Source organism: Euphorbia lathyris, chromosome 9, assembly GCF_963576675.1.
Source record: "Euphorbia lathyris chromosome 9, ddEupLath1.1, whole genome shotgun sequence".
Classification (NCBI taxonomy): domain Eukaryota; kingdom Viridiplantae; phylum Streptophyta; class Magnoliopsida; order Malpighiales; family Euphorbiaceae; genus Euphorbia; species Euphorbia lathyris.
This window is the reverse complement of record NC_088918.1, coordinates 56869125-56885328: the sequence shown is the minus strand read 5'-3', so window position 1 is coordinate 56885328 and position 16204 is coordinate 56869125. Positions and strand designations below refer to the sequence as shown.

General features: G+C 37.5%; 1 protein-coding gene across 1 annotated transcript; it reads right to left on the bottom strand.

Moving 5' to 3' along the window:
- Positions 1-1632: 1632 nt before the first annotated feature.
- On the bottom strand, positions 1633-10854 carry LOC136206821 (uncharacterized). Its single transcript, XM_065998002.1, has 8 exons — positions 10402-10854; positions 9992-10116; positions 6665-7616; positions 6157-6248; positions 5712-5786; positions 2866-2927; positions 2678-2747; positions 1633-2507 (listed from the first exon to the last, which is right to left on the bottom strand). The coding sequence occupies exons 1-8, from the start codon at positions 10595-10597 to the stop codon at positions 1764-1766; spliced, it is 2316 nt and encodes a 771-aa protein (XP_065854074.1). The 5' UTR covers positions 10598-10854; the 3' UTR covers positions 1633-1763.
- Between the last annotated feature and the right edge of the window lie 5350 nt (positions 10855-16204).

The window sequence follows — 16204 nt, the reverse complement described above, 5'->3', positions numbered from 1 at the left end:
CAGCCCTACCCTCACATCACTTGCCAAATATGGAAACTTATATGGATAAAAGAGGCTAAGTAAATTGCAGTACTTACTGTGGTCTAGGAGGATTTTTTGTAATTATCGTGCGTTTCTGTTGGCTTGCTTTGCTCTTCCATTGGGTCTGAAAGCGGCATTTTTCGCTGAATTACAAGCAACTATTTATGCTATTTAAAAAGTGGATGAGCTCAATTGGTTTCCTCTGTGGATTAAAAGCGATTCTACATATGTGGTTCACCTAGTTCACTCTAGCTCCAGGCTAGTCCTGTGGGAGTTACTGAAGGACTGGCTCACTTGTTTACACATTCCCAACAGACGCGAATTTCGGATCCCTCATATTTATAGGGAAGGAAACGTCATTGCGGACAGACTTTCTACTTTTGCAGTCACCGTCACCGAAAATACTTGATGGTCGTCCTTTCCTCCTTTTTCCTCTTCATTGGTTTATAAGGATTTTAATCATATTGTTTGTTCTCGTTTGATTCAGTAGTTGGTTTTCTGTGTTTTTTATTCCTCCCATGTAAACTCTGAATTTTTCTACTTTTTATTGATTTATAATATTTGATTCCTTATTCTTGGCTTGCCTTGGGTCTTTGCCTTTGCTTTGTTTTGGCTTGGTCAACCTGCCTTTACTCCAAAAAAAAAAAATTGAAATACTTACTGGAAGTTTGAGGTGAATTTTAACAATTGTTGATTTAATAAAATTATTAAATTTTATTTTTTATTTTTATAAATTCAAATAAATTTTTTTACTAGTGACAATATATATATATAACATAGCAGACACATGCCAACCACGTGTATATCACGTGACAACTAAAATAAATATAAATATATAATTTTAACTGCTACCGGAAAATTTCAAACGTTGATCAAGTAAATAACGAATATTATATTATATTTTACTGTCATGTGGTTATCATGTAATACGTAAAAGTCAATCATATCCAATATGACTGTTATGTCATTATTACTAGGTAATTTTTTATGTCTTAAATAGCTAGAATGATTTTATTGAAATAAAAAGCAAAGTCCAATAATTTTATTAAAACAAAATGTAGTTTACCATAAAAGAAAAAATTGTAATTCATGACTTTTTTTTGAAACTAACTTCAAATTTTAGTGACCATCGACAGATGCAAATAGTCCAGGTAAAGAATGAATTTCATTCTTAAAGTTAGTTTGTAGGATTAATTTGGTTTGAAGTTATATTTAGATATTGTTTTCGTTAAAAAAAAAAGGTATAGATTGATCAAATACGAGTTATAGATATCTATATTAATTTTTATTTTTAATACCGTTGGAGCAGAATTTTAAAAATACGAGTTATAGATATCTATATTAATTTTTACTTTTAATACCATTGGAGCATAATTTTAAAAATCATATCTTATTTAATTTTGAGGTATTTAAAATCATGCAGACATTGCTACAAGGAATTTTGCGACATTGCTACAAAATCTAAACTTTCTAGATAACAAGATTTTCATAAAGCAGGTAGTGAGAAATTTCCCTCCTGCCTAGTCATAGTATTCTTGTGAATATGCAGCCCCAAAAAGAAAAAAGAACATTTGCAAGTTTTACAGCATTATAAGGGATTAGATAACAAGATTATCATGAAGCAGGTATTACTAACCATTACTATAAGGCCCATAAATACACAGGTAAGTTGCCTACAAATTGTTCAATCTAAAGGATTAATGAATTATTCAGGGAAACTAAAATAAAAGAAGAGATAATATCTAACCTTTGGCACCCAATCCTCGTGATTTTGGGAACCTAACAGCAACTAAAGGGTTAACTATGCCTTGAGAATTTTTTCCCAAACCTGTGCCTTCAACAAATCCCATCCTAGCCATCATTTTAGAACCAAAACCTTTCGTATGCTTTTCAAAAACTCCCATGTTTTGAGGCTTTGCAGACTTCTCAGACTTCCCAATGCTCCGAGGTTTAATTTCAACAGAGTCAATAACATTTTCAGGAACGTTGGCACCCAACCCGAGAGATTTAGGCCGTTGTATCGCTTCAATGGGTTCTGCAATTCCTTGCCCATCCTTTCCTAGTCCTCCGCCTTCTACATATCCCATTTTCGCCATCATCTTTGACCCGAAGCCCCTAGTGTGCAACTCAAATGCACCAACCTTTTCTGAGCTGTCTGTAGCCTTAGTAGCCTTAGTATCAGAAGTTTCATTCTCTTTAGTGTCTGTTGTTGTCATATCAGCTCTTTCAGACATTGCCCCACTCGATACAAATGAAACTGGTTGATTAGCATATAAAGCCTTTCCTCCCCCCTGTCGCCTGGATGCTCTGACATTCTGGCTGTTAGCTAACTTCTTTGATGACTTGCTCCGGGCTTCAATCTCTAGGGGGTTTCCACCACTCCCCTTTCGGTTCCGTCTGTTCCTATTGCGGTTTGCACTTGCTGATTTTGTTCCTGCACCTTCACTCACACAGAAATCGGCATCCTCATTTCCAGCTCCTATCAGCTGAAACGTTAAACATAGCTACCATTAATCTCACATCGAAATGTTCACTGTGGCAGCATAGAGCGATTATCCTATTAAACATATCAAGTAATGCCAGCAAAGAGGTGCAAGTCAAAAGCAGTACAACAAAATTTAAGGATTCTAGATTTCAAGTAGATGGGTTTTGGAACCTTTTCTAGACGGATTTTATCGCTTGAGGATGGCATGCTTGTGTGCTGAGTTCGTGCCACAGTAACAAATCTGAATAACAGAAGGACAGATAGTTAGGCATCAACACGAGGAGACATATAAATGAGATGTCCTACCATACAGGTATACAAAAATAGATGTGCCTGCTGCTCTATTGTATAATACCAACCTTTTCTTACCAGAACCTTGGCACCCACTGCGCAGATGGTAAATTGCGGTTAATCTTTGTACCTACATTCATAGAAAATTTAAATCATCATAACATTTGTAGATGTGATTGAATTCTATTTTTATGTATTCTGAAGTGGCTCAAACAAGGTATAGTATTAATAGTAACAATCCGAACTTTCTTGCAAATGTGCATCAATTTCACTGTTTTCTATTGCAATTATTTCCAATCTCATTAAGTTTCCATGTTATTTAAGTTATTACACAAGTTTCTTTACTGTTTTTATTGGCAGCTTCCATGCGAACTTCCAAAGCATGTCTTAGTTTTCTTCTTACAGCTTCTTGTCCTTCCAATCCTCCGAACCAATTTTTTTGGATCATATAATTATAACTAATTAGATAAAGTTACGGAAACCTTTTTTATTATTATTAAGGCCTAATACACAAATAACCCTCTGAACTTGTCCAAATATTGCAACTGCCCCCTCCAACTTTCAATTGTAACAACTTACCCCTCAAACTTGTCCAATTGTAAAACATAACCCCTCAAACTTGTTCAATTGTAAAACAGAACCCCAAATTGCTGACACGGACTGCAATTGAAGAAACACGTTAAATACAAAAGCTGCAAACGCTCGTGGAATGTGATAATCAGGTCTTTAGACCCAAAAAAATCAGTATTTAAGTAACCAAATCCTCAATTCTTCAACTTATTCTTCAACTTCTTCTTCTTCTTTTTGTTATTGCTATTCGTTTTTTAGTGATTTCTTGATTCAAAGTTTTGGGATATTATGTGGGTGAAAATGTGTTTATGTGGAGAAATAGCTCCATGGTGCATGCTGTTTGTTGATGTTGGTTGATGAGACGAAAGAAGGAGTGGAGATGAAGTTGGAACTATGGAGGCAAACTCTAGAATCTAGAGGCTTTAAGTTGAGTCGAAGTAAGACAGAATATTTGGAGTGTAAGTTTAGCGGCCGTAGGAGTAGGGAGGCAGGGACAATCACCCTAGATGGGAGAGTTGTTCAGGCCTCGGATTGCTTCCGGTATTTAGGATCTATTATCCAAACGGATGGAGAAGTAGATGGAGATGTTGCCCATAGGATTAAAGCTGGTTGGTCGAAGTGGAAGAGTGCTACGGGTTTCCTTTGTGATCCCGGCATGCCTAATAGATTGAAGGGAAAATTCTACCGGACGGCAATTAGACCAGCATTGTTATATGGTACGGAGTGTTGGGCAGTGAAACACTGCCACATCCATAAGATGTCGGTGGCGGAGATGCGTATGTTGAGATGGATGTGTGGTCACACGAGAAAGGACCGGGTGCGTAATGAAATAATTAGGACAAAAGTAGGGGTTACATCTATTGAGAATAAAATGAGAGAAAACCGACTAAGGTGGTTTGGCCATGTGAGACGTAGAGCGCTTGATGCGCCGGTTAGGAGAACCGAAGAGTGGCAAAGGGATGTAGTGGTGAGGGGTAGGGGAAGACCTAAGCAAACTTGGAGGAGGGTGATCGAGAGTGATATGAGTTTATTGGGAATTGAGGAAAATATGGTAGTGGATAGGACGGAGTGGAGGGAGCGAATCTGTGTCGCTGACACGACTTGATTTTCACGGTTTTATATGATGGTTCATGTTAGCCGACCCCGAATCATTTCGGGACTAAGGCTTTGTTGTTGTTGTTGTTGTTGTTGATACGAATTCGGGGAAATATTTTTACGGTTGCTTCAAGTACGGGGTAAAAAAAATCCCAATTTGGGGTTATGTTTTACAATTGGACAAGTTTGAGGGGTTATATTTTACAATTGGACAAGTTTAAGGGGTAAGTTGTTACAATTGAAAGTTGAGGGGGGCAGTTGCAACATTTGGACAAGTTCAGGGGGTTATTTGTGTATTAGGCCTATTATTAATTTATTATTTAGCAGTTTCCGCTCCATGTTTGATGTTGGTGCAACACATTGTAGGCCCGGCATTACCTTTGATGCAGACAACATAAACAAGATTCAATATTTAAGCTAACAAATTAACTGAAACGATTTTAGGTAGGGGTTATTTAAGACGTTAGGCAGGGGTTATTTAAGACGTTATCCTTTTCATACGTATAGGTCCTGATCAACATATATATATAAACTAAATGCAGGTTGTATATTCCAAGTATTTAAAAGTATATTTCTATATTTACAAATATTCTCCAAACTCTTGTTTGTGACAGAATTAACCCTCCATCTTTTACGAGTTAAAATCTAAGCAGGATTAGGACTAGTTTTAAAGCTCAGTACTAAGACGTCAAGATTATATTGAATCTACGAGTACCGATGCCCATAGTTCATTACTCTATTTCAGCCGATGACTAAACATTGTCACTGTAATTCTTTGCCTTTCGACTCGTGATGAAATGACCAACCAAAGTTACATGACTTTAATGACTAAGGAAGTCTAGATGAGAAGCTTAATTCTTCCACTCATTAGTCCCGCTGGTACCAAATATTATCATCATTCATGAGAACAACTAAAAGTGTCCGCTCTACTAGCTGTTGGAAACCTCTAGAGTAGCTTCAGACTGGCACTTCTCTGAATTACAACTTTCACTCAATATCAAATGCCAAATTTGAAAGAAATAGGCAACTCAACCAATACACTAACGAAAATTTTGCAAATGTCATAGCGAAAATTCATATAACGGATAAGCCAACTCAGCCAATAAATTAGTGAACGTTTTGCAACTGTCACAGCGAAGATTCATATAAGGCTTAAGCCATTAAGAAGAGTATGCAACCAATAAACCAACAGGGACAAAATACTATATTGCTGGGAATCTGCAAAACAAAGAGAAACAGAACCCCATACCTGGGAACAGTCCCGAGAATGCATAGGTTGAAAAGAGAACACATCCACTTCATCTAAAACAACCCTCTCCAGTTTCTAGAAATTGATAAATGAAATTATTAGTTTCTCCAAAAATCTTAGGCAAAATATGAGATAAATTACACAACATGAGATGAGGTCATATCTGCAAACCATATTTAAGCAAAATCTCATGTATAAAGGCATCAGAACGGGTATTAAATGATATACAAAGCATATGAAGTATCATTGGGTTCCATGATATTATTTGGGATAAGATAATCAACAACATGCTATCATCATAAACTATAACCAGAGCTCAGAATTTAGATCTTGATGACCGCGTCATTCCAATTTAATGTCCATGTGTCTGTTTCATACTATATTTAAAAAATTGAGCAACCAAAAGGAAGCATCGGTGAATCAGTCTAAAAAAATTTCATGTTACCATATTTATTTTCTCAAGGTCCACTCCCCTAAGCAGCATTCTTTCACGACGTTTAACAGCAATCAGCTCTTTATGATGTTTCTTTTTTTCACCTGAAGGACAATAGCATTAGATCTGTATATAGAAAATCAAGTAGCAATATGGATCCAAAGAAATTTATAATCAAATTAAAGAAACAAACAAATAAAAGGTGGAATCAGAGAAAGCATATATACAGAAGTCCACATTACCCAGCTAGCCTCCGACGACACTCCAAAAGTTATAGAAGGGATTTGCTATGCATAAGTCAAAAGCTATCCATAAGTACATACGTACAGATATATGCTTCTATTACTACACTGCTCTAGCTAATATTTCATGGTTAGCAGTAAACTATCCTGTTTGTTTAGAAAAAAGGTTATGTTATGCCAGATTTGCATTATAAACGAATTCCTTGGAAAGATGATTGTTTCCACAACATAAAAACTTGCAGTTCATTAAAAGTGAATCAGGCATAAGCAAACTTCACCTGGAAATCTTCTGGAATATTTACTCTTTTGAGCCTCCAAGGGCCATGACTGAGGAATGCGTGCAATCTGCTTCTTTTTGGCAGAAACAGTTCTGGGATCCTTTACGAGCATAAGATCATCCAAAGCTGATGGCCACACATCTCTAGCACCTACATTAGATTTCTTTCGTGATTGAGACTTCTTCATGCCATATCCCCTAGATGCATCCTGTAGCGCAATCCCACTCAATTTCTCTATAGTCTCATTAAAACAGCCACTGGAAGAAGAACTGCCCTCCTCTGAGTCATTCAATTGTTCTTGTACCAACCATTTGGCTGGTAAAATATTTTCACTCCCACCAATTCCTTCTAAATAATCCTCAGCAACTTCTTCATCAATGTCTGAATCACTATCAGATATACTCTCAGAACAACCACTTTCAGATGATTCATTTGATTCCCCTAGTTCAGAAGATTCAGAAACATCATCATCTTGTGACTCTCCATCACTTTCCTCATCAGATATATCTTCTGTGTACAATCTCATGCCTCCAAATGACAAAAATGCTGAATTTTTCTTTGATGAGGAGACCTTAGTTGGCACTTCAGTCATTTCATCACCTTCCTCAGAATTAATTATATCATCAGCATTCATTTCTTTCTCAGAGGATGAAAAATCAGAACAGGAGCCATCTTTTCCTTCTCCCATTTGCTTTGATGATGAGGCAATAGCACCTGGGATTGCCTCAGATTCATCACAAAACCCCAATCCTCTATGCAAGTTATCGCCAAGAAAAAAATTTGAATTGTAATCATAAGTGACATCTTCATTATTTGTCTCCGAAGGAGGAGTTTGGTCAATATAAGCAACAATCTGGTTTTCCTTCGAATCAACTAAAACAATAGGTTCTGATAAATCTGAATCATTCTTTCTAGCATTGCCATCAGCGAAAATCTCATTGTGCAAACTCTCCTGTAAATATACATATTATAAAAAATAATAATTATAGCATCAGGGCAGTTAAATTGCTTCTTTCACTTTCACCATGGATTACCAAAGAGAAAATAGAAGGAAAACAACAGCAATAACCAAAAACAACACTTTTAACTTCGTTTACTTGTATTTGCCCTATTGCCATATGTAATGAGCTGGAATGTGTAACATGTTATACAGTTTCTGCATATAGGAAGACAGTAGGTGAATGATGATTGTATGTATATATACGTGAATTCTGGACAAGTTAGAAGTGTTAGTGAACAGAATTCTTTTCTCTCAATTAGTAGGGTAACATGGTATTAGAGCAATCAAATTAGGGATACATGATACACCCCAATCCTCGTGTTCTTGGGATCAGAAGCTGGATTACTTATGATTGTCCAAAGGATCATCCTCTCCTTTTATAGTACATGTGATCTTGAATACTTTTGTTGATATATTACACACTGACAGTTTGGATAGAGGGTTGGGAGGGGTAGTAAAGAAAGAGTTAGTAAAAGTTAATAATAACCCTTGTTTGGAAGAAGGGTAATTAGGTGGGTAAGGGTGTAGAAAGGACATACAGAAAACTGGGGATTTGAGTAGGCCTTGCTTGTTCTAATGATTTGGGAACAAATCATGAACTTTAGTATTTCTCTAGCATAAAAAAAAAAAGATCACAGATAAGAAATATATTTTTAGATTTACTTCATTCAATCTTTAACACGAACTAAAACATTATATCATAAAACACCTTTCCTATCCTTTTTAAATTTAACACAAATGAAAAGTATTATTTCAAATTTACTATCTAGTCATCTAAATAATAATAGTAAATAAAGTAAACATCAGAATCGTAATACAATAAAAAATCAAATCATAAATATTACTATATTTTTGTATTATATTTATCCAAACACCTAGATTCACTTGCATGTTCAATTTAATTTATTTTTAACCTTTATAATTTAAGAAAAAAAAAATCAGAATTTAAAGAAATGAGAAGTTGAAAGGCAAACAATATTATTTTACAAAGACAATTGTCACTCAAAAATATTCGAAGTACCCTTATTGAATAAGGTATATGGGACTGAATGGAAATTAACAAGAGTGCTCTTTATCTTATTTTAAAAAAAAAAAAAAAAAAAAAAAACTCTGTAACTAAATTATGTTATTTCCCATCTTTACTATGTCCTCTTATGTTCTACCGCTCGAATTTTAAAATTGAAATTAATCATTTAATTTGTCTTAATGAAAATCATGTTTAATTTATACTAGTGAAAGTTTTGATAGAACATTTTGCTACAGTGCTTTTTATGATAAACCTTTTCTGTTTATGCTAAAATTGAAAAGGTGAAAAAAGTTTGGCCCCTAATATAAAATATGCATGAACTTATCATAAATCCAAAATAAAGATGCTAAACAGACTTTAAACGAGAATCCTATTCCCACTAACTAAACGAAATCCTAAAAGCAACAACAAGATTTTACTCATCGTCAAACTCAAAATTACCACCATTGTCATCACCTTTAACTCGATCACTTAGTATTTTCTTCTCTTCTTAACCTTTATAGACCACTCTCAAAAACAACACATTCCTTGTCAATAAGTATTACAAGTGTCTTAGCATAAATGCCATTCCATAATACAAGTAGCTGAGGCGTGCATGGGTTTCTGAACAACGTTCTCTTTCAGTCTATTTACTCTAGCAACACCTTCTAATGCGAAATAATAGTCAACACATATATCCTTTTTCTCTGTTGATTTGACAAAGTATGGATGAAAGCTTCGTGAACGTGTTAAATTTAGACCAATGGAATATGTTGTTTGATGGAAAAAATATACATATAGTCACATTAAGACAACATAACACGGCAACATTAACATGGCATGCCATTTGCCTGGCTTAACTTAATAAGACACGCCACACAGATCATGAATAGGGACTGTCTTTTCAAAAGTCGAGGCGTTGAGAAAAGAGCTTGACAAGCATTGATCCTAAAGCACAAATTTAACAACTGTGATTATACCAGAAACTTGAAAATGATTTCTAGAATTAACTTGACTTCAACATAAAGAAATTATGTAAACCGAGTGGAAATGGGAGTGAAAATGCAACAGCAATGTCTACTAAGCTTGAATTTCAAATATCAAAACCCCTAAAAGAAGGATCAACCAAAAAAGGAAAGGATCAATCTGAACCCATATAATAACAAAAAAAAAACAGAGATGTGCCTGAAACGCCAATCTTATTTTGTTCTCCACACTGCAACCTGCTTGGGCAAATCAATTCCCCTATATAATCTATCTCCATATTGTTAAAATGACAACTGAATATATTATCCAAACATTTCAAAGCAAAGAGATTTACCTGAAGGTCAACAGAAGCATAGTTATAAGCGAAAGCATTTCCATGCGATTTACGAGTTTGACTTTTAGAAGCAGATGCTACTTTTGAATTTGAACCACTCTTACGATTAGCATTCGGATTACTTCCTGTAATGCAATACCAAAAGAATCTAAAAAGGAAAAAAAAAAAAAACTGAATTTCGCAAACGAAAGATGAAAAAATTCCTCCCGGAACTCAGGAGAAAATGAAATTAACCTGAAAAAACATGGATATACTTACAATTAGGCTTCCCCTAAAAATAAAATTGGTAATTGTCTATTTTAATAAGATCAGATAGATGAATCCGAATAAAGATATAAAAGATTTCCTCAGATTCCTCAGCAACTGAAGGCAAGCCTATATAAAAGAAAGGGAAAAGGAAAGTGGAGAACCTGGGATCGATTGGGGGGAGGAAGAAGTGCGAGGCCAATCAGACAAGACTCCACCTTCTACAAAGAGAGAGTTTCTGAATCGAGCAGAAGATGATGACAATCCGTTGGATCTCTTTTCGCCCCTGTTTTTCCTGCTTTTGGTTTTGTTATTGTTGTTGTTGTTGGGTCTTCTCTTACCACCACCTCTTCCAGCCATTGGTGCGATTTACCAGCTTTCCGGTTTCAGTTGCTTGTTTCAGAGCGTCGAAATTATAAATCAAGGCTTCCTTTGGCTCTGGGTTTCTCCGGTTACAGGATTATTTGGGCCGTCCGAGATATTTTGGGGCCCAACGGGCTTAACCAACGGACCGATATGGGAAGGCTGAGAGGACTGGAGATCACGGACACGTAAGTAACATCACCGCCGTGGAGGCAAGCAAGGGATCACCAAGATAAGTAAAAACGCCGGTCCGAACAAGACATATCTTTTTTAGCACAAGAATTCACATGCTGAAGAGCGAGGGAAGATGGATGGAATGATTCTCGGGATGGTGTGATCGTAGCTGGGCCTTGAACTGAGCTTCGGGCCCCCAGCCCAGGTGAGAACTATGCCTCTCCCTTTGGTCGAGCATCTTCGAACCTCTCCGGGTAACTAGGAGTTCCCCACCTCCGTACCTTTGGTCGAGCATCTTCGAACCTCTCGCAGGTCGGAACAGATCAGAACCTACCCGGCTTTAGACAAGCAATTAAGTGCCTATGAAATAAGCTATAGCTTATCTGTGTGTAAGAACCCATGGGGCTTACCTTCACTGGCTCTTATCCCATCTTTTTGAGTTCTACGTACCCGAACAGGCTCTTTCTTTCTCTCTTATTACCGTAGGTAAACTTAGAGTGATATTGATCACTCCGCTTCGTGCTTCGTATCCGAGAAGCACTCATCTCTCTATGAAATATAGGATGAGTACCTTACACCCTTTCTCCCGATCTGATCTCGCTTATGGGCCCTAGGCTTGCTGCTTCGGCCTTCGTTAGCTTATGATCGCTAGGCTTATTTACCCTTGCCGGTGTAAGAAACTTCTCTGCCTTCCTTTGACCATTAACTCTTTCTTCCCATCTTTTACCGAACTGAACTACTTCTTAGCTGTTGTTCACAGCTAAGAAGTAGTTGGAAGATGGGAAGAAAGAGTTCACGGTTGGTTAAAGCCGAATAGGCAGAAGACTAAGGCTAAAGCCAGAAGTAAGTACCCAAGCCGGGTAGAGGCTCCTAAGCGATACTTTTAGACCCTTGAGTAAGTTTAGCTGCACATACGAATTCGAATCCGCTGTCCAACGAAAGTGCAAAGCATCCATGTACAAAACCTCTGCAGTTTCGAAAGATTCCTCCGCATGAGGATGGTCCTGGCTGACCTCTCGAGCATCCATCTGTATTCACTTTCATCCATCTAGGAGGTGGAGGTTTCCATTGAATAGAGTGGATGCACCTTAATGAGTAAGTGAATTTGCTCACTCATCAGACATAAATTAATGGCTTAATACATCAAAAGCTATCTCAACTTGTTTCAAAAAGTTTGATTGCGCTCGAATTTATGCAGTATCTTATTAGCTTCTTCAACTTGTTTAAAATAACATATTGACCATCTAGATTTGTTTAAAGTTATATATTGTCTTCTTGAACTTGCTTACTGTGATCCATTTGTTCCTTAAACTTATTTAAAGCGATATATATTACAATTTGTCTAAGTTCAAAAAATTAAAACTTTAAAAATAAAGGTCTAATTCATAATTTTAAGTCTTTAAAAGAAATTAACTTTCTGTTTTGTATATTTTTATGGCGTTTTTATAGATTTATGGACTTAATAATGACACTTTAAGCAAGTTTAGGGGTTAATGAAACACCATATAAGTTCAGCAGTAGTTTTTGTTGAAACACTTTTCCACGTTATTTTGATTTGACAAAATTATTTAACAAGAATTAAACTACCATGATAAAAATATTCTACCACATTAAATTTAAATGCTTTGTTTTTTTTTTTTGGAACTAATGTGTTTGTTCAATATTGAGTTATTTAATACATAAGACATTAAGTTGTAAGGCCCAAAGGCCCACAAGAGAAAGTCAAGCCCAAGTCAACGGATGAAAGCCTCACGGCTCAAGCAGATCAAAACGCAGCTCCAGTTGAACAAAACGCAGGCCCAACAATGAGAAGAATTGAGAAGCCTTCGATCAAAAGCTTCAAGACGAAGCTGCTGAGTTGAGCGACAAGAAAGTCAGGTCAGCTGCTGACCTGAATAAACTTGAAGACAAAGTATTTCTACTTTGGGTAAAGTTCAGATGACGCAGAAAGCTGTCTGGAAGACTTTGACATAAATGTGGAGACACTCTGTCTAGTCTGACGAAAAGCTACTGAGCACTGCCGAAGACAGGAGATACAAGAATTTGATTGGCCAAGAACGCTGAGCACGTACTGAGTGAAAGCGACAGGAAGTCGTTTGTCTCCAACGGTTATTTCAAAATTCGAAATTACCGGTGCATCAAGTGTCACTATAAATAGGCCACTCAAACGCTTCATTCGATGCAGATCTTCAATCAAGTCGAAACGCTGACCAAATTAATACTTGAAGTTCTGTGAGAAAAGCAAAGCAAATCTTACACCAATTCCAATCTTGTGTAAAAGTCTAGAGTGATCTTATTCATCTAAAGTGTCTTAGCAATTGTTGTTTAGGACAAACAAACACTTATCATTTCTAGAAGTATAGAAAGGAGAAGCTGAGTACTCGGTCATAGTACTCAGCGGTAGAAATATGAGTGAGTAGAGGAATAGAGGAAGGTACTCTTGTATACTCAGCTTTCTATTGTAAAAGGTTTGCGCTCTACCTTTAAAGAGCTCAGTAGAGGATTCTGAAAAGCTCGAAAGGAATTCCGGGGACTGGACGTAGGCGGAGAGGCCGAACCAGGATACGTCTGCTAAGTAATATCTTTCTAACCCTTATCTCCTTAACTTATTGCTTGCTATAATACTACATAGTTAAAACGCTAAAAAGAACATAAGCTGAGTTGAGTGAACTGAGAAACTGAGTTCAGGAATAGACTCAAGTGCTATCTCCTGACTCAAAGACAGATTCAAACTTAGTCACATGTTGATTAAACTTGTATCTAAAACTTACTCAGTATCACTGTGCTAAAAGACTTCAAGAAAGTTTAAGTTAAAAAATAACAGTCAGCCTAACGTGAAAATTTTTAAATAGTTCCTAACCCCCCCCCCCTTGGAACTAATATTGTCATGTTACACGGGACCAACAAGTGGTATCAGAGCTTAACAGCTCACTGAACAAGATATAACTATCTTGAGCTGATCCCCACAATGGCTGAGAACATCACTCGTTTCCTCCCAGGAAATCAGACAACTCAGATTCTTCCTGAGGGACTGTCCATTACTAGGCCTCCTCTGTTCTTCGGGTCTAACTATACCTTTTGGAAGAACAGAATGAAAAACCTCATTCAGGCAACAAACATGAGTGCATGGCTTTCTATAGTCCAAGGCCCGTTTGTTCCTGTTGAAACTATTGACGGACAAACATCTGTAAAAGTTGAGGCTAAGTGGTCAGAGGATGACCTCAAGAAACTACAAAATCATGCCGCTGCTATAAACATACTTCACTGTGTGTTAGATGCTGCAGAGTACAATAAAATCTCAGGTTGCGAGTCAGCACAGGAGATTTGGAAGAAGCTGGAGGTCACCTATGAAGGAACCAGTAAGGTCAAAGAATCCAAGGTGAACCAACACATGAGGCTGTACGAGCTGTTCGAGATGAATGATGGTGAAGGAATTTCTGAAATGAACTCAAGGTTCACCAACATTATCAACGAACTCAAGAGGCTCAGCAAGAACTTCACTGAGGAAGAGCAAGTGAAGAAAATACTAAGGAGTCTTCCCCAAAGCTGGCAAGCAAAGAAGACAGCCGTTGAGGAAGCCCAAGACCTGACCACCTACAAATATGATGAGCTCATTGGATCTCTGCTGACCCACGAGATCTCAATGAAGAACTTTGAGGTGAAAGAGAAAGCTGAGGACAAGAAGCAAAAGTCTCTTGTCATGAAAGCTGACTCTAGTGACGGTGACTCATCTGATGATGAAGAGATGGCCATGTTCACAAGAAAGATGAAGAAGCTGTTTCACAAGAATGACAAGTACAGCAGAAAGCCATTCAAGAGAAATGACAAATACAAAGCTGAGTCAAGCGACAGCAAATACAAGAAGGAAAGCTCAAAGCCTATCACATGCTTTGAATGTCATCAAACTGGCCATATCAAGTCAAGTTGTCCTACCCTGAGGAAGGACAAGAAGAGCAGTAGAAAGGCAATGGTGGCTACCTGTAGCGATAGCGATGAATCATCCTGATCAGGAGCTGAAGCCACTGAGTCAGCAAACATCTACTTTATGGCGGATGAGTCTGATGACCCCTGTCTTTCTGAGCAAGCTGACTCCTTATGTGCATCTGACAATGAGGATCAACCAACTGAGGTAACAACTCTACCTTTGCTCAGGAATGAAATGATTAACGCCCTGAGTGATCTCTACACACTTGTCAAAAAGTGTAACAAGAAAGTATGAGTCAGCAGGCGATGTGATGAGATTGAGGAGGTCAAACTCAGTGACCTTCGTCATCTTCTCCAGGACAATACCAGGCAAGATGAAAATCTAAAAATCATGCATAGGTATGTCACTGAGGTCCAGACTCTAAGAAGCTGAGGAAGGACATCACATCTATTCAGAACCAGCTAAAGGTTCCGAATAAGAAAAGTGTCCATCATTACGCTGAGTACTCAGGTACTAGTCAGCGAAAATGGACTCCCCAATGAAAGGTCCATTGTGACTTCTGTGGTAAGACTGGCCACACCACCCATGTGTGCCGTCATAAAATTAAAAATGATGTATTACCTGCTGTGCCTAACAAACGAGGACCCAAAAAGACATGGGTACCTAAAGATAACTAGCTATATTGCAGGTAGGCCTGAGGTGTGCTGAGAAGTCAAAGTTGTGGTACATTGATAGTGCATGCTCGAGGCATATGACCGGTGATGAAACTCAGTTCATCACACTTGAGCTTAAACGAGGAGGAAGCGTAAGTTTTGGAGACAACAAAAAGGGTAAGATAGTAGGGTCAGGTACCGTTGGTGGTAATCCTACTATTGAGTCAGTCTCCCTAGTCAGAGGACTTGAATATAATCTACTGAGTGTAGCTCAGCTGTGTGACAGCGGTAGAAAGGTTATATTCGATGCCACTGGATGTAAAATACTTGAGGGGAAAACGAATGAGTTGATTTTAACTGCCCCTCGTGTTGACAATGTCTTTATGCTGAATTTAGAAAAGAAATTTTCAAAAAATATATGCTTAGTGTCAAAGGAAGAAAATTCTTGGCTATGGCACATGAGACTTGGTCATGTAAGCATGGACCTCCTGGCCAAATTAGCAAGAAAGCAACTAGTTGAGGGACTTCCCGAACTTAAGTTCGAAAATGATCAATTATGCAATGCTTGTCAACAAGGAAAACAAACCAAAAAATCTTTTCAAAGTAAAAACATTGTTTCAACCAAGCGTCCACTAGAGTTGCTACACTTGGATCTCTTCGGACCAGTCCAGCCGATGAGCTTGGGTGGTAGGAGATTTTCCTTGGTCATTGTAGATGACTTTTCTCGGTACACTTGGATCATCTTGCTGAGTAGCAAGGATGAAATTTTTTAGACGTTTTCAACATTAGTTAGAAAACTTGAAAATGAGAAAGACCTAAAATTAGCTCACATCCGAAGTGATAATGGTGGAG